We start from the raw sequence: 19,152 nt of genomic DNA on the forward strand, positions 1-19,152 counted from the left end.
GCGCCCGGCCCGGTGTCACGTATTTTTATCAGCAGCGATTTGTTGTCCCTGTGGGGAGCCCAGAAAACCCAGCCCGGTTCTCCCACCTGCGGGGAAGAAATGAAGCAATGATAATGAAGACACTCCCATGCCAAGCCCATACTGCCCTGAACAATCAGTTTTGGTGGGGAGAATTTGCTAGCAGAAGGCAGGACATAAAGTCCCCACAGCAGCCTCACTGGGTGTGGCAGCAAATCATTCCTGAAGCCTGGCCGGTGCTACCAGGAACAGCAGGGGTCCGTGCAGAAGAACTAGATTTATTCCATTAATATACCGTTACAGCAACAATGTCTGCTGAGTACTCTGGAACTGTAATTCACATTTCCTGAGGCTGTAGTAGGGAGAATTTGGAAGCAGGGCAGCACAGTGCTAACCAGCAGGCTCTGGGTGGGACAGACCTGGGTTTGAGTCCTAGCTTTGCCTTTCACTATCTGCATTATAGTCAGCGAGTGGCTCTATCATATCTCTCAGTATCTTCACCTGTGGAGTGGGGGGGTGATGCTAATGTTAACTAACATTTATGGGGTGATTATTGTTGTTAAAACTCAGTAGACCGGGCGCGGTGGCTCACGCCTGTAATCCCAACACTTTGGGAGGCCAAGGTGGGCAGATCACCTGAGGTCAGAAGTTTGAGACCAGCCTGGCTAACATGGTGAAACCCTGTCCCTACTAAAAATACAAAAATTAGCCGGGCGTGGTGGCGGGCGCCTGTAATCCCAACTACTGGGGAGGCTGAGGCAGGAGAATTGCTTGAACCCGGGAGGCGGAGGTTGCAGAGAGCCGAGACCGCCCCATTGTACTCCAGCCTGGGCAACAAGAGTGAAACTCTGTCTCAAAACAAAAAACAAATGAAAAAACACAGTAAATTGTCCCTATTTGACTACTAAGAGCTATTTTAAAATAGAATTTATCTAAGTACAGAAAGGTGTAATTATCCCCCCTACACCCGTTAGAACCCTTGATGACACTAAATAAATAATACATGAATATGGTTCAAAAATGGGCATCATAGAGTATAAAATAAAGAATGCTTTCATTTTCAACCCAAATTCAGCAATTTCATAGGATGCCAGGCTCAGCTCTAAAGCCTTATATGTATTCAGTGCGCTGAAATTCAACAACCTCACGAGGTAGGTATAACCAATAATAATTATAGGCGGGGCGTGGTGGCTCACGCCTGTAATCCTAGCACTTCGGGAGGCCGAGGCGGGCGGATCACCTGAGGTTCGAGACCAGCCTGACGAACATGGAGAAACCCCGTCTCTACTAAAAATACAAAATTAGCCGGGCGTGGTGACGCATACCTGTAATCCCAGCTACTCGGGAGGCTGACGCCGGAAAATCGCTTGAACCCGGGAGGCGGAGGTTGCAGTGAGCCGAGATCGCGCCACTGCACTCCAGCCTGGGCAACAAGAGCGAAACTCCGTCCCAATAATAATAATAATAATAATAATAATAATAATAATTCTAAAGGGAAGCAGAGAGATCTGGCGGAAAAGTGCCAGCAAACCTAACAGGCCTCCACAAGTGTCTTGAAAGTTTCATAGGGGTCGGTATATGTGATTAACTGCCAAAGAAGAATATTCGCCGTGTGTCCGAAACGCAGTCCCCTGGGGCGCCACACTCGGAGCCTACTTAAACCGAAAGAGTCCCTCCCTGGGCCAACGAAGGACCCAATTCCCGCGCCCCGGATCCAGCCTCTACGTGGTTTCCCGGGTAAGGCCAGCAGAGGTCCGCCGCCTCAACCAGTCTTGTTAGAGTAGGCACAAAAGCATTCGGAGTGACTGCCACTGTAGCCACTCAACGCCGAGCCCAGGCCTGCTTTTTTGCAGTTAGAGTGAAACTTTCCATTGGTGGAGTCACCCCAAAGGAGGCGGGACGGAGCGGGAAAGTCCTGCCTACCTTGGCCTTCCCAGCCAATCGCAGCATCTATGCGTCAGCCTCCGGTTCGGTTGCGCTGCGCGTAGTGGTCTGGGCGACCTGAGGGCGGGGCCGGGAGCAGGCCCCGGGCTGTAGGGAGGGTACGCTTCCCGCGGGCGCGCGGAGTGAGGACGGTGACAGCCACGCGCGCGCGTACGCGCCCGATGCAGCGCGGCCCCGTGACCCTAGTCGGCCGCTGAGAGGCGCGCGGAGTCTGGGCCGCTGCCGTCTAGGGTTCCCGTCCCGAGGCGTCCTCGGCATCTCCGGCCCGAATCCCGGAGTGCCGGGTCGCGCCTGCACCGAAGGTCCCGGCTCCTGTGCCCTCCCTGCAGCCGTCAGGGCCCGCCCCCCAATTCCCCTTTCCGCCCGGGCAGGGTCCTCGCGGCCCATGCTGGCCGCTGGGGACCCGCGCAGCCCAGACCGTTCCCGGGCCGGCCAGCCGGCCACCATGGTGGCCCTGAGGCCTGTGCAGCAACTCCAGGGAGGCTAAAGGGCTCAGAGTGCAGGCCGTGGGGCGCGAGGGTCCCGGGCCTGAGCCCCGCGCCATGGCCGGGGCCATCGCTTCCCGCATGAGCTTCAGCTCTCTCAAGAGGAAGCAACCCAAGACGTTCACCGTGAGGATCGTCACCATGGACGCCGAGATGGAGTTCAATTGCGAGGTAACCGGCCGGCAGCCCCGACTGCTGCGGTGACAGTCGAGGTGGAAGCTCGAGAGGTTCTCTTTATATCATCTTATGGGTGTAGCTAGAGACGGGCAGAACCGGAAGGGCCAACTAGGCCCAAAACCTCATGTTAAAGATGATTGCTGCTTTTTTTCATAGGACTTTTGGGTTTTGGCATTTTCTGAAGGTTATTTTCATTCATTGTTATTGGAAGAAGCTGGATGCTCCTGTGATAGAAAATTCAGGATTTCAGTGTCAGGCTTAAGTTAGGCTTACGCTTAAACGCTTGAAAGTTTATTCTTTCATTAGGTAATATTGTTATGTACCCAGGTATTAGAAGTTGCGTCTTGTTTATTGGAAAGCCAATACTTGTTTCCCTTTTCTAAAGCTTGCATATTCTGGAAAAAAAAACCCTTTGAAGAACGATATAACATCTCATACTTACTTTCCACATAGTTTCCAACATGATGGTAACAGCTATCAATTGTTCAGTACTTTCAAAGTGCCAGACATTTGCACATTTAATCCTCAGAACAAACCCATTTATCTAGTAAATGGCAAGGTGGGGTTTTGAACCAAGCTCACAGCCCGTACAGTACTGCTTCTCAAGTAATTTAAGTTCTTGCTGCTAAAAGTGTGGTTTGTGGACCAGCAGCATTGGCAGCAGTAAGCAAGGGTTGGCATGCTTTTTCTGTACAGGACCACATAGTAAATATTTTCAACTTTGTAGACTAGAGAATCTCTGTTGGAGTTATTCAACTCTTCAACTCTACCATTGTAACACAAAAGCAGCCTTAGATAAGATCAGCTTCCAGCATGACAGCTTTAAGGAACCCATTCCTCTGTAAAACTGGTGAAAATTCTTTTTTGTTTTGTTTCGTTTTGAGACAGAATCTCACTCTGTCACCGAGGCTGGCATGCAGTAGTGTGATCATGGCTTACTGCAACCCTGACCAACCTCCCTGGCTCAGTCAGTCCTCCTGCGTCAGCCTCTCGAGTAGCTGGGACCACAGGCGTGTGCCACCACACCTGGCTAATTTTTTTTTTTTTTTTTGAGACGGAGTCTCGCTCTGTCACCCAGAGTGCACCGGGCTAGAGTGCAATGGCACGATCTTGGCTCACTGCCACCTCCACCTCCCAGGTTCAGGTGATTCTCCTGCTTCAGCCTTCCAGGTAGCTGGGATTACAGGCGTGCGCCACCTCGTCTAGCTAATTTTTCTATTTTTAGTAGAGACAGGGTTTCACCATATTGGGCAGGCTGATCTCGAACTCCTGACCTCGTGACCAGCCGACCTGGGCCTCCCAAAGTGGTGGGAAAGTGGTGCGGTTACAGGTGTGAGCCACCGCGCCCAGCCTCACCTCGCTAATTTTTGTAAAGACAGGGTTTTGCCATGTTGCCCAGGCTGATCTTGAACTCCTGAGCTCAAGCAATCCACTCACCTTGGCCTCCCAAAGTGATGGGATTACAGATGCAGCCACCACGCCTGGCCCAAAAATTCTTTTTTAAAATCAACTATTTAAACCCTCCGGCAATGGTCCTGAGGGCAAACAACAAATGAAGAAACACCTATTCAAGAAAATCTACAAATTCGGTAAGAAAGATGAGAGGATATGGTATTTGAACCAAGATCATTCCCTCCTTACCCACTCCTAGCTTAGTGAGGTGGAGCTTCTACTCCAGACTATTGCAAACTGTAATACCGGGCAGTGCTCCCCCAGCTCCCAATCAAATGCTTTCTTCCCGGGAAAAGCAGGACATCAGCATTTCTCATCCTACCTAGAGCTACTTGTTGCTGAGGTTAAGACCTGTGTGAGTGCAATTGAAAGTTGGAGCTCCCCTTTTTTTTCTTTTGAGACGGAGTTTTGCTCTTGTTGCTCAAACTGGAGTGCAATGGTGTGATCTCGCCTCACCGCAGCCTCTGCTTCCCAGGTTCAAGCGATTCTCCCGCATCAGCCTCCCAAGTAGCTGGGATTGCAGGGTTGCGCCACCATGTCTGGCAAATTTTGTATTTTTAGTAGAGACAGGGTTTCTCCATGTTGGTCAGGCTGGTCTTGAACTCCCTACCTCAGGTGATCCACCTGCCTCGGCCTCCCAAAGTGTTGGGATTATAGGCGTGAGCCACTGTGCCCGGCGAAAAGTTGGAGCTCCCTTCTTCCACCGAGTCCCTACTTGTGGAACAGGACTGTACCTTGGACATGACATACTGAAATTACTGGTGCCCCAATTGCTCATCCCCCAGTTCTTGCAGGCTGAGCCTCAGGTTATTGCGGTCCCCTGCCTCCTTCCACCAAGTGCTCAGTTCCTAGAGTGAGGGTATTTCTCAGAGAGAAGCTTCCCAGGGTCCTCCCCCACAGCTCCAGAGCCTTGGCTCCGGGATTTTGCCTCAGGAGAGAAGCAGGTCCTAAAACAGATAGCTCCTAATCTCTTTCCAATGGCAGTGACTTCATTTGCAACACAGTGTGGAGAAATTCATGCCTAAGGGCAATCTGGAGATGTGAAGGTTTTGGTAAGAGGCAACTGGGAGATCTGCGGATTTAATGGAGATGCAGCCTAGACTGTAGGCCTCCTGGTTTGCTGGAAAGAATTGGGGAATAAGACAGCTGGAAGAAGCCCTTCTAGGATCAGAAGAAGGATCAAACATTGACCGCAGCATGGTGGCTCACGCCTGTAATCCCAGCACTTTGGGAGGCTGAGGCAGGCAGATCATCTGAGGTCAGGAGTTTGAGACCAGCTTGACCAATATGATGAGCCCCGTCTCTACTAAAAATACAAAAATTAGCTGGGCATGGGGGCATACACTTGTAATCCCAGCTACTTGGGAGGCTGAAGCAGGAAAATCACGTGAACCGGGAGGTGGAAGTTGCAGTGAGCCAAGATCACGCCACTGCACTCCAGCCTGGGTGACAGAGTGAAGCTCTGTCCTGTCACAAAACAAAACATTGACCACAGACCTCTGAGGTGGTGGATGTCCCTCGTGTCCTGGTTATATCATTATACATTGTATATTAATGTATGGAAATACTACAGGTACCCCCAACATGTGTACAACTATTATGAATCAATAAAAAACAATTTGAAAAGTAAGGTATGTGGCGGAGGTGGAAAAAAATGCTTTCCTCCAAACAGCCACAATTTGATTGTATCAGTTTGTAGAGTAAGAGCAAGTTATGCCTCAGTGTGTTGTTGAAAATAATAGAACAATATGCCACAATTAGTGGAGCTTCATAGCTGGGTGTGGTCAAGGAGAGAATAGAAGAGAACCCTACCAAAACCACTGTCATCCCAGGGTGACTGTGAGCATACCCAAAGCTGCACCTCCCTGAAGGGCAATATCATAGGCCTTAACACTTTTCAGGGGAAATGGATTTCACTCAAATAATCCAGCCAGTCGCTAAACAAATAAATAACAATTGGCCCTGGAGAGGGGGTACCAATCCCCAGAGTTGCTACAGTATATTATCTAAAATGTCCAGTTTCCAACAAGAAATTGTGAGACATACAAAGAAACAGGAAAATATGACACATACACTGGAAAAAAGCTGGCAACAGAAACTGCCTGTGAGACAAGGGGCCAAATTAATGAAAAAGGCTTCAAACTAGCCTATATATATGTATTCACAGTACTAAAGGAAAATATGATGACAAAGAAGTAAAGGATGGTATGACACTGTTGCATCAATTAAAGAATATCCATAAAGATATAGAAATTATAAAAAAAGAATCAAATGAAAATTCGGGAGTTGAAAGTACAATAACAGCTGGGCATGGTGGCTCACACCTGTAATCCCAGCACTTTGGGAGGCTGAGGCGGGCGGATCACCTGAGGTCGGGAGTTCGAGACCAGCCTGACCAACATGGTGAAACCCCGTCTCTGCTAAAAATACAAAAATTAGCCAGGCATGGTGGCCAGCACCTGTAGTCCCAGCTACGCGGGAGGCTGAGGCAGGAGAATTCCTTGAACCTGGGAGGCGGAGGTTGCAGTGAGCCAAGATCGTGCCACTGCACTCCAGCCTGGGCAACAGAGCAAGACTCTGTCTCAAAAAAAAAAAAAAGTACAATAACAAATTTAAAAATTAACTAGAGGGACTCAGGACTCAATAACAGATTTGAACTGGGTGAAGAAAGAATTAGTTAATTTTTTTTTTTCTTTTTGAGACAGAGTCTCGCTCTGTTGCCTAGGCTGGAGTGCAGTGGTGCAATCTCGGCTCACTGCAACCTCTGCCTCCCTGGTTCAAGCGATTCTCCTGCCTCAGCCACCGCACAGTGGCTTTGGGAGTACTCTGGGAGGCTGAGGTGGGTGGATCACCTGAGGTCAGGAGTTCAAGACCAGCCTGGCCAACATGGTGAAACCCCATCTCTACAAAAATACAAAAATTTAGTTGGGCATGATGGTGGGTGCCTGTAACCCCAGCTACTCGGGAGGTTGAGGCGGGAGAATTGCTTGAACCTGGGAGGCGGAGGTTGCAGTGAGCAGAGATCGTGCCACTGCCCTCCAACCTGGGTGACAGAGCGAGACTCCATCCCTGCCCTGAAAAAAAAAAAAAAAAGATGTGAAACACATACAAAAAAAAGTAAAATGGCAGTTGAATGCCAAGTAATTAGATAACTTCAATAAAATGGACAAACTCCTAGAAAGACATAAACCACCAAAATTGACCCAAGAAGAGACACCATCTGAATAGACCTATAACAAGTAAAGATATTAAATTAGTAATTGAGGGGACTCGTGGGGTAACTTGCCCTTGGGAACCAGTAGTATGGCATCGGGCTGCAAGATTGGCCTGTCCATCCTCAATGCTACCTGGCCAATTTAGGGGCCCAGTGCCTCTGGATGCTAGACTCTGGGGTCAGTTATCTCCACCGGGATGTAATGGACGAACATGCATGTGATGGTGTCCAAGCCAGAACAGTGGGTAAAGCCAATGGCTATAAGAGGAGCCAATCAGTACATCTTTCATCTCGAGGAAACTGAGAACCCAGGGGCTTTGATTAAAGACATTCAGGAGAATGGGATGAAGGTTGGCCTTGCCATAAAACCAGGAACCTCAGTTCAGTATTTGGCACCATGGGCTAATCAACTAGGTATGACCTTGGTTATGACAGTGGAACCAGGGTTTGGAGGGCATAAATTCATGAAAGATATGATGTTAAAGGTTCACTGGTTGAGGATCCAGTTCCCATCTTTGGCTATAGAGGTCGCTGGTGGAATAGATCCTGACACTGTCCATAGGTGTGCAGAGGCAGAAGCTAACATGATTGTGTCTGGCAGTGCTATTGTGAGGAGTGAGGACCCTAGATCTGTGATCAGCCTGTTAAGAAACGTTTGCTCAGAAGCTGCTCAGAAAGATTCTCTTGATTGATGAAACCTTAAGAAGCCCAATGTTTGTTTATGAAATCTCCTTTTTACTGGAAAACAGGAATATTGACTACCAAATCATAGTGCAATTGAAGCCATTCTGCGTTTTTGAGCAGTTGTTTCAGTGATTATAATTGATTGTGCAGAGTATTCTAAGAAGTTAGAAATTGGTGTGTATAACTACATTTTCAGTGATGCAATGTAATGATTAGTGAGTGAGGTACTGTTTTTATTGAGAGCCTTGATTTTTATAAAGAGTAAAAATATGGCTGCATTAAGGGTACAAACAGAAAAGTGTCTTAATGTCTAAGGAGGGCATATTAGCTACACTATAAAAACAATTTTTTTCTGTATTTCTGAAAAGAATTTTGTTGTTTCTCAGTTGTTTTCCAAAAGCAAAGGAAGTCTTCATGTTTTTTTCTATTTCATGTTATGTGTGATTTGTTTATATGCTTGGTAATATGAGTCTAATGGAATTTAAAAATATAAGTTTGGGTAGGATAGTATACCCTTAAAAAATAAATAAATAATTAGAGAGAGAGAGAGACCTGGGCACAGTGGCTGTTGCCTGTAATCTCAGCACTTTGGGAGGTCAAGGCAGGAGGATCCTTTGAGGCCAGGAGCTTGAGACCAACCTGGGCAACATAGAGAGACCCCAACTCTAAAATATACATACTATATCTAAACTCAGCTAGGCGTGGTGGTGTGAGCCTGGAGTCCCAGCTACTCAGGAGGTTAAGGTGTGAAGATCACTTGATCCCAGGAGGTTGAGGAGGCAGTGAGCTATGATTGTGCCACAGTGCTTCAGCCAGGGTGACAGAGTGAGACCCTGTCTCTTAAAAAAAAGAAAAGAGGCTGGGTGCAGTGGCTCATGCCTGTAATCCCAGCACTTTGGGAAGCCAAGGTGGGCAGATCACGAGGTCAGGAGTTCAAGACCAGCCTGTCTAATATGGTGAAACCCCATCCCTACTAAAAATACAAAAATTAGCCGAGCATGGTGGCGTGCGCCTGTAGTCCCAGCTACTCGAGAGGCTGAGGCAGGAGAATCGCTTGAACCCGGGAAGTTGGAGGTTGCAGTGAGCTGAGATCGCGCCACTGCACTCCAGCCTGGGTGACAAAGTGAGACTCCATCTCAAAAAAAAAAAAAAAAGAAGAAAGAAAAGCAAAGCAAAGCCCAGGCCTGTACCTACTAGAGGTCCTGATAGCTTCACCACTGAATTCTATCAAACATTTCAAGAAAAATTAATACAGTTCTTCACAAAGTCTTCAAAAATGAAAAAGAGGAGAAAATACTTACAAACGAATTTTATGAGACTGGTATTACCCTGTTGCCAAAAACCAGAAAAAGACATTACAAGAAAAGAAAACCATAGACAAATATATCTTACAAATGTGGAAGCAAAAATCCTCAACAAAAATACTAGCAAACTGAATCCAGTAACATATAAAAATAATTATATACCATAAACAAGCAGGATTTATTCCAGGAGTGCAAGGTTGGTTTAACATCCAAAAATGAATTAGTGTAAATAATGTAATGCATTATATCAATAGAATAAAAAACAAAAATCACCTTGTCATCTCAGTAGACACAGAAAAAGCATTTGACAAAATTCAGCATGTTTTTCATGATAAAAACACTAAATAAACTAAGAAGAGAAGAGCAGTTCCTCAACCTGATACACAGCAGTTATGAAAAACCCACAGCTAACTTCATAATAGTGAGACTGAGGCCGGGCACGGTGGTTCACGCCTGTAATCCTAACACTTTAGGAGGCCAAAGTTGGAGGGATCACCTGAGGTCAGGAGTTCAAGAACAGCCTGGCCAACATGGTGAAACCCTGTCTCTACTACAAATACAAAAAAAAATTAGCCAGGTGTGGTGGTGCATACCTATAATTGTAGCTACTTGGGAGGCTGAGGTGGGAGGATTGCTTGAACCTGGGAGGCAGAGGTTGCAGTGAGCTGAGATAGCACTACTGCACACAATAGGCTGGGCGACAGAGCTCAAAACAAACAAACAAACAAACCAAAAATAGTGAAAGACTGTATGCTTATCCTTAAGATTAGGAAAAAGAGAGATAAGTCTACTTTCACTACTGCTATTCAGCATTGTGCTGGAGGTTCTAGCCAGGGCAATTAGGCAAGAAAATGCAATAAAATACATCTATGTTGGAAGGGAACAAGTAAGATCATCTCTGCAGATGACATGATCTTGCATATAGACCCTGAGGAATCCACTACCAAAGTATTGGAACTAATAAATTATTAGTTTAGTAAGGTTATAGGATACAAGATCATTACACAAAACTCAGTTGTAAATGTATCCACTTGGAATGAACAATCTGAAAAGGAAATTAAGAAAATTCCATTTACAATAACCTAAAAACTAAAAATACTTAAAAGAGGTATCTTTTTTTTCCATCCTCTGACAGTTGAGTAAAAGAAAGTATAAAACTTACACTCTAAAAGCTGTAAAACATTTTTGGTTTTGTTTTTTAAATTAATTTTTTTTTTTTTTTTGAAACGGAGTCTCACTCTGTTGTCTGGAGTGCGGTGGCGCGATCTCAGCTCACTGCAACCTCTGCCTCCCAGGTTAAAGCGATTCTCCTGCCTCAGCCTCCTGAGTAGCTGGGACTATAGGTACATGCAACCACACCCAGCTAATTTTTTGTATTTTTTTAGTAGAGACAGGGTTTCACCATGTTAGCCAGGATGGTCTCGATCTCCTGACCTCGTGATCCACCTGCCTCGGCCTCCCAAAGTGCTGGGATTACAGGCGTGAGCCACCGCGCTGGCCTTAATTAATTAATTAATTAATCTTTTTGAGATGGAGTGTTGCTTTGTTGCCCAGGCTGGAGCATAGTGGTGTGATCTCGGCTCACTGCAGCCTCTGAGTCCTAGGTTCAAAAGATTCTCCTGCCTCAGCCTCCGGAGTAGCTGGAACTACAGGTGTGCACCACCATGCCTGGCTAATTTTTGTATTTTTAGTATAGAGGGGGTTTCACCATGTTGGCCAGGCTGGTCTCGAACTCCTGACCTCAGGTGATCCACCCACCTCAGCCTCCGAAAGTCCTGGGATTACAGGCGTGAGCTAGTGCGCCCGGCCTGGCCTTTTAAAATATTTAATTAATTGATTATTTTTTTTCTCGGACTTGCACTGAAGTGAGAACAAGTGCAGTGGTGCAATCATATCTCAGTGCAGCCTAGACCTTCCAGGCTTAAGTGATCCTCCTATATCAGCCTCCCAAGCAGCTCAGACCACAGGCATGCGCGATCATCCCTAGCTTTTTTTTTTTTTTTTTTTTTTAATTTCTTGTAGAGACAGAGTCTCCCTGTGTTACCCAGGCTGGTCTTGAACCTGACCTCAAGCAATCCTCCCATGTTGGCCCCTCAAAGTGCTGGGATTACAGGTGTGAGCCACCGTGCCTGGCCTGTAAAACATTTTTAAAAGAAAGAAGACATAAATAAATAAATAGAAAATAGCTCTTGTTCATGGATCATAAGACATAACGTTGTCAAGTTGGCAGTATTTTGGAAATTGATCTACACGTTCGACATAATCCCTGTCAGAATCCCAGTTTATTTCATTGTAGAAATTGACAAGTCTCCAGGCGTGGTGGCTCATGCCTGTAATCCCAGCACTTTGGGAGGCCGAGGCAGTTGGATCACCTGAGGTCAGGAGTTCAAGACCAGCCTGGCCAACATGGAGAAACCCCGTCTCTACTAAAACTACAAAATTAGCCGGGTGTGGTGGTGCATACCTGTAATCCCAGGTACTCGGGAGGCTGAGGCAGGGAATCGCTTGAACCTGGGAGGCAGAGCTTGCGGTGAGCTGAGATCACGCGCCACTGCACTCCAGCTTGGGCAACAAGAGCGAAACTCCATCTCAAAAAAAAGAAAAGAAATTGACAAGTCAATTCATAAATTCCTATGGAATCGCAAGGGACCCACAATAGCTAAATCTTGAAAAAGAACAAAGCAGAAAGACTCACGCTTTGTGATTTCAAGACATACTATAAAACAACTAATCAAGACAACGTCACCAGGCACCGTGGCTCATACCTATAATCCCAACACTTTGGGAGGCCAAGGCAGGCAGATCACTTGAGGACAGGAGTTCGAGACCAGCCTGGGCAACATGGCGAAATCTTGTCTCTACCAAAAATACAAAAATTAACCGGGCGTGGGGGTGCACACTTGTAGTCCAAGCTTCTTGGGAGGGCTGAGGCACAAGAATCCCTTGAACCCAGGAGGTGGAGGTTGCAGTGAGTCGAGATCGTGCTATTGCACTCCAGCCTGGGGGACAGAGCGAGATTCCATTTCAAAAAAAAAAAAAAAGACAGTGTGGTACTGGTATAAAGATAAATGTATAGATCAGTGGGATAGAATTGAGAGTCCAGAAATAAACCCAGTGGAATAGAGTTGAGAGTTCATGGTCACCTGATTCTTGACAAGGGTGCCAAGACCATTCAGTGGGGGAGAACTGTCTTGTCTTGTCTTGTCTTGTCTTGTCTTGCTACATGCCACAGACTGTGAGAAGGAATAGTCCTTTCTTTTCTTTTTTCTTTTTTCTTTTTTTTTTTTTTTTGAGATGGAGTCTCGCTCTGTCATCTAGGCTGGAGTGCAGTGGTGCAATCTTGGCTCACTGCAACCTCTGCCTCCTGGGTTCAAGTGATTTTCCTGCCTCAGCCTCCTGAGTACCTGGACTACAGGCGCCTGTCAGAACGCCCGGCTAATTTTTGTATTTTTAGTAGAGATAGGGTTCCACTATGTTGGCCAGGCTAGTCTCAAACTCCTGACCTCGTGATCCACCTGCCTCAGCCTCCCAAAGTGCTGGGATTACAGGTGTGAGCCACCGCACCCGGCCGGAATAGTCCTTTCAACAAATGGAGCTGAGACAACTGGATAACCACATGCAAAAAAAAAAAAAGAAATTAAACCCTTACCTCACACTATATACAAAAATTAACTCATGGCTGGGCACGGTGGCTCACACCTGTAATCCCAGCACTTTGGGAGGCCAAGGCAGGTGGATCATGAGGTCAGGAGTTCAAGACGAGCCTGGCCAACATGGTGAAACCCCATCTCTACTAAAAATACAAAAAGTAGGCCGGGTGCGGTGGCTCAACGCCTGTAATCCCAGCACTTCGGGAGGCCGAGGTGGGTGGATCACGAGGTCAGGAGATCAAGACCATCCTGGCTAACATGGTGAAACCCTGTCTGTACTAAAAATACAAAAACAAAATTAGCTGGGCGTGGTGGCGGGCGCCTGTAGTCCCAGCTACTTAGGAGGCTGAGGCAGGAGAATGGCGTGAATCCAGGAGGTGGAGCTTGCAGTAAGCCGAGATCGCACTACTGCACTCCGGCCTGGGCGACAGAGGGAGACTCCGTCTAAAAAAAAAAAAAAAAAAAAAAAATTAGCTGGGCGTGGTGGCGGGCACCTGTAATCACAGCTACTCGGGAGGCTGAGGCAGGAGAATCGCTTGAACCCAGGGGTGAGCTGAGATCACGCCATTGCACTCTAGCCTGGGTGACAGGGTGAGTCTCCGTCCCCCACCCAAAAAAAAGCTTAAAATGGATCAAAGGGCCAGTTGAGGTGGCTCACCCCAGTAATCTGAGCACTTTAGTATGTTGAGGTGGATGGATCACTTGAGGCCAGGAGTTCGAGACCAGTCTGGCCAACATGGTGAAACCCTGTCTATATTAAAAATACAAAAATTAGGCTGGATGTGGTGGCTCATGCCTGTAATCCTAGCACTTTGGGAGGCTGAGGCAGGTGGACTGCTTGAGGCCAGGAGTTCAAGACTACCTTGGCCAACATAGCAAAACCCCATCTCTACTAAAAATACAAAAATTAGCCAGCCGTGGTGGCATGCTCTTGTAGTGCCATCTACTCTGGAGGCTGAGACATGAGAATCACTTGAACTCGGGAGGTGGAGGTTGCAGTGAGCTGAGATTGTGCTACTGCACTCCAACCTGGGCAACAAAGCAAGACTCTGTCTGGAAAAAACAAAAACAAAAACAAAAAACAAATGTGGAGAAATGTGAACCCTTTTACACTGCTGGTAAGACCGTAAAATGGTGCAGCCAGTTTGAAAAGCAAACTAGTTAGCCAGGCATGGTGGGTCATACATGTAATTCCTGCACTTTGGGAGACCAAGGTGGGAGGATCACTTGAAGCCAGAATTTTGAGACCAGCCTGGGCAACAAAGTGAGACCTTTTCTCTACAAAAAATTTAAAAATTAGCCAGGCGTGGTGGCTTGCACCTGTAGTCTTAGTTACTTGGGGGGTTGAGGTGGGAGGATCACTTGAGCCTGGGAGAGGCTATAGTGAGGCATGACTGCACCACTGCACCTCCAGCCTGGTAATCAAAGCGAGACCCTGTCTGAAAAAAAGGAAGACAATTAGCTGGGTGTGGTAGCGTTCCTCTGTAGTCACAGCTACTTGAGAGGCCAAGGTGGTAGGATTCCTTGAGCCCAGAATTTTGAGGTTGCAGTTAGCTGTGATTGTGGTGCTATACTCCAGGCTGGGCGACAGAGTGAGACCCAGTCTCAAAAAAGATAAAAAGAAAAACATGGTGGCAGTTCCTCAAACAGTTAAACACAGAGTTACCATATAACCCCACAATTCAACTTACAGATGTCTTCTCAAGAGAAATGAAAACATAGGTTTGCAAGAAAAACTTATATGTGAATGTTTATAGTAGTAGTATTCATAATAGCCAGAAGGTAGAAACAGTTCAAATATACATCAGCTGATGAATGGATAAACAAAATGTGGTCTATCCTTACTATGGAATTACTTGGCAATAAAATAGAATGAAGTACCAGCACGTGCTTCAACATGGATGGACCTTGAAAACACTATGCTAAGTGAAAGAAACCAGCCGCAAAAGAACACATATGATTCCATTCATATGCAAATCTAGAATAGGCATATCTACAGAGACAAAGTAGATCAGTGGTTGTTCAGGGCTGGCAAAAATGGGTGGGGTAGAGGGTGTGATAGCTGAAATATACAAGGTTTTATTTATGAAGTGATGAAAGTACTCTGAAACTGACTGGTGATGGTTGTACACACTGAATATACTAAAAACTACTGAATTATACACTTTAAATGGGTGAATTTTAGGGTATATGAATTATATATCAAGATGTTTAAAAAAAAACCTTAGGCAAAATGTAAACAATGGGCATGACTGTGTTCCAAGAAAACTCTATGGACACAGAAATTTGAATTTCACATAATTTTCACAAGAAAACAAACATTAAAAAATGTAACAGGCTGGGCACTGTGGCTCACGCATGTAATCCCAGCACTTTGGGAGGCCGAGGTGGACGGATGACGAGGTCAGGAGTTTCATACCAGCCTGGCCAATATGTAAAACCCTGCCTCTACTGAAAATAGAAAAATTAGCCGGGCGTGATGGCACACGCCTGTAATCCCAGCTACTCGGGAGGCTGAGGCAGGAGAATCACTTGAACCTGGAAGGCGGAGGTTGTGGTGAGCTGAGATCATGCCGTTGCACTCCAGCCTGGGCAACAAGAGTGAAACTCCGTCTCAAGAAAAAAAAAAAAAAAAAGTAAAAATCATTCTTAGTTCTCAGGCCACACAAAAATAGGTGGTGGGTTGGATTTGTCCTGTGGGCCATAGTTTGCTGATCTCTGATCTAAGTTACTATTTGATAGATGTTAGATGTTGTGAGAGGCAGTTGGATCACCTGAGGTCAGGAGTTCAAGACCAGCCTGGCCAACATGGAGAAACCCCGTCTCTACTAAAACTACAAAATTAGCCGGGTGTGGTGGTGCATACCTGTAATCCCAGGTACTCGGGAGGCTGAGGCAGGGAATCGCTTGAACCTGGGAGGCAGAGCTTGCGGTGAGCTGAGATCACGCGCCACTGCACTCCAGCTTGGGCAACAAGAGCGAAACTCCATCTCAAAAAAAAGAAAAGAAATTGACAAGTCAATTCATAAATTCCTATGGAATCGCAAGGGACCCACAATAGCTAAATCTTGAAAAAGAACAAAGCAGAAAGACTCACGCTTTGTGATTTCAAGACATACTATAAAACAACTAATCAAGACAACGTCACCAGGCACCGTGGCTCATACCTATAATCCCAACACTTTGGGAGGCCAAGGCAGGCAGATCACTTGAGGACAGGAGTTCGAGACCAGCCTGGGCAACATGGCGAAATCTTGTCTCTACCAAAAATACAAAAATTAACCGGGCGTGGGGGTGCACACTTGTAGTCCAAGCTTCTTGGGAGGGCTGAGGCACAAGAATCCCTTGAACCCAGGAGGTGGAGGTTGCAGTGAGTCGAGATCGTGCTATTGCACTCCAGCCTGGGGGACAGAGCGAGATTCCATTTCAAAAAAAAAAAAAAAGACAGTGTGGTACTGGTATAAAGATAAATGTATAGATCAGTGGGATAGAATTGAGAGTCCAGAAATAAACCCAGTGGAATAGAGTTGAGAGTTCATGGTCACCTGATTCTTGACAAGGGTGCCAAGACCATTCAGTGGGGGAGAACTGTCTTGTCTTGTCTTGTCTTGTCTTGCTACATGCCACAGACTGTGAGAAGGAATAGTCCTTTCTTTTCTTTTTTCTTTTTTCTTTTTTTTTTTTTTTGAGATGGAGTCTCGCTCTGTCATCTAGGCTGGAGTGCAGTGGTGCAATCTTGGCTCACTGCAACCTCCGCCTCCTGGGTTCAAGTGATTTTCCTGCCTCAGCCTCCTGAGTACCTGGACTACAGGCGCCTGTCAGAACGCCCGGCTAATTTTTGTATTTTTAGTAGAGATAGGGTTCCACTATGTTGGCCAGGCTAGTCTCAAACTCCTGACCTCGTGATCCACCTGCCTCAGCCTCCCAAAGTGCTGGGATTACAGGTGTGAGCCACCGCACCCGGCCGGAATAGTCCTTTCAACAAATGGAGCTGAGACAACTGGATAACCACATGCAAAAAAAAAAAAAGAAATTAAACCCTTACCTCACACTATATACAAAAATTAACTCATGGCTGGGCACGGTGGCTCACACCTGTAATCCCAGCACTTTGGGAGGCCAAGGCAGGTGGATCATGAGGTCAGGAGTTCAAGACGAGCCTGGCCAACATGGTGAAACCCCATCTCTACTAAAAATACAAAAAGTAGGCCGGGTGCGGTGGCTCAACGCCTGTAATCCCAGCACTTCGGGAGGCCGAGGTGGGTGGATCACGAGGTCAGGAGATCAAGACCATCCTGGCTAACATGGTGAAACCCTGTCTGTACTAAAAATACAAAAACAAAATTAGCTGGGCGTGGTGGCGGGCGCCTGTAGTCCCAGCTACTTAGGAGGCTGAGGCAGGAGAATGGCGTGAATCCAGGAGGTGGAGCTTGCAGTAAGCCGAGATCGCACTACTGCACTCCGGCCTGGGCGACAGAGGGAGACTCCGTCTAAAAAAAAAAAAAAAAAAAAAAAATTAGCTGGGCGTGGTGGCGGGCACCTGTAATCACAGCTACTCGGGAGGCTGAGGCAGGAGAATCGCTTGAACCCAGGGGTGAGCTGAGATCACGCCATTGCACTCTAGCCTGGGTGACAGGGTGAGTCTCCGTCCCCCACCCAAAAAAAAGCTTAAAATGGATCAAAGGGCCAGTTGAGGTGGCTCACCCCAGTAATCTGAGCACTTTAGTATGTTGAGGTGGATGGATCACTTGAGGCCAGGAGTTCGAGACCAGTCTGGCCAACATGGTGAAACCCTGTCTATATTAAAAATACAAAAATTAGGCTGGATGTGGTGGCTCATGCCTGTAATCCTAGCACTTTGGGAGGCTGAGGCAGGTGGACTGCTTGAGGCCAGGAGTTCAAGACTACCTTGGCCAACATAGCAAAACCCCATCTCTACTAAAAATACAAAAATTAGCCAGCCGTGGTGGCATGCTCTTGTAGTGCCATCTACTCTGGAGGCTGAGACATGAGAATCACTTGAACTCGGGAGGTGGAGGTTGCAGTGAGCTGAGATTGTGCTACTGCACTCCAACCTGGGCAACAAAGCAAGACTCTGTCTGGAAAAAACAAAAACAAAAACAAAAAACAAATGTGGAGAAATGTGAACCCTTTTACACTGCTGGTAAGACCGTAAAATGGTGCAGCCAGTTTGAAAAGCAAACTAGTTAGCCAGGCATGGTGGGTCATACATGTAATTCCTGCACTTTGGGAGACCAAGGTGGGAGGATCACTTGAAGCCAGAATTTTGAGACCAGCCTGGGCAACAAAGTGAGACCTTTTCTCTACAAAAAATTTAAAAATTAGCCAGGCGTGGTGGCTTGCACCTGTAGTCTTAGTTACTTGGGGGGTTGAGGTGGGAGGATCACTTGAGCCTGGGAGAGGCTATAGTGAGGCATGACTGCACCACTGCACCTCCAGCCTGGTAATCAAAGCGAGACCCTGTCTGAAAAAAAGGAAGACAATTAGCTGGGTGTGGTAGCGTTCCTCTGTAGTCACAGCTACTTGAGAGGCCAAGGTGGTAGGATTCCTTGAGCCCAGAATTTTGAGGTTGCAGTTAGCTGTGATTGTGGTGCTATACTCCAGGCTGGGCGACAGAGTGAGACCCAGTCTCAAAAAAGATAAAAAGAAAAACATGGTGGCAGTTCCTCAAACAGTTAAACACAGAGTTACCATATAACCCCACAATTCAACTTACAGATGTCTTCTCAAGAGAAATGAAAACATAGGTTTGCAAGAAAAACTTATATGTGAATGTTTATAGTAGTAGTATTCATAATAGCCAGAAGGTAGAAACAGTTCAAATATACATCAGCTGATGAATGGATAAACAAAATGTGGTCTATCCTTACTATGGAATTACTTGGCAATAAAATAGAATGAAGTACCAGCACGTGCTTCAACATGGATGGACCTTGAAAACACTATGCTAAGTGAAAGAAACCAGCCGCAAAAGAACACATATGATTCCATTCATATGCAAATCTAGAATAGGCATATCTACAGAGACAAAGTAGATCAGTGGTTGTTCAGGGCTGGCAAAAATGGGTGGGGTAGAGGGTGTGATAGCTGAAATATACAAGGTTTTATTTATGAAGTGATGAAAGTACTCTGAAACTGACTGGTGATGGTTGTACACACTGAATATACTAAAAACTACTGAATTATACACTTTAAATGGGTGA

The 19,152-nt window shown here is 46.4% G+C and overlaps 1 protein-coding gene and 1 pseudogene across 11 annotated transcripts in view; both read left to right on the forward strand.

Annotated features, from left to right (window-relative positions):
• The first annotated feature begins 2,007 nt into the window (after positions 1-2,007).
• The window catches only part of NF2 (NF2, moesin-ezrin-radixin like (MERLIN) tumor suppressor), a 97,804-nt gene continuing 80,659 nt past the window's right edge, over positions 2,008-19,152 (forward strand). For 8 of the 11 annotated variants that reach the window (XM_016938924.4, XM_016938923.4, XM_016938922.4 and 5 more), the window contains exon 1: positions 2,008-2,618. In XM_016938924.4, coding sequence (XP_016794413.2) covers positions 2,505-2,618 — 114 coding nt within the window. In that variant the 5' untranslated portion in view covers positions 2,008-2,504. The remainder of the gene's footprint in view (positions 2,619-19,152) is intronic. The other 3 variants (XM_063807669.1, XM_016938926.4, XM_016938925.4) reach the window with 2 other exon arrangements.
• Positions 7,280-8,069, forward strand: LOC134809664 (ribulose-phosphate 3-epimerase-like; annotated as a pseudogene).

The sequence above is a fragment of the Pan troglodytes genome, chromosome 23, assembly GCF_028858775.2.
Source record: "Pan troglodytes isolate AG18354 chromosome 23, NHGRI_mPanTro3-v2.0_pri, whole genome shotgun sequence".
In the NCBI taxonomy this organism is placed as follows: domain Eukaryota; kingdom Metazoa; phylum Chordata; class Mammalia; order Primates; family Hominidae; genus Pan; species Pan troglodytes.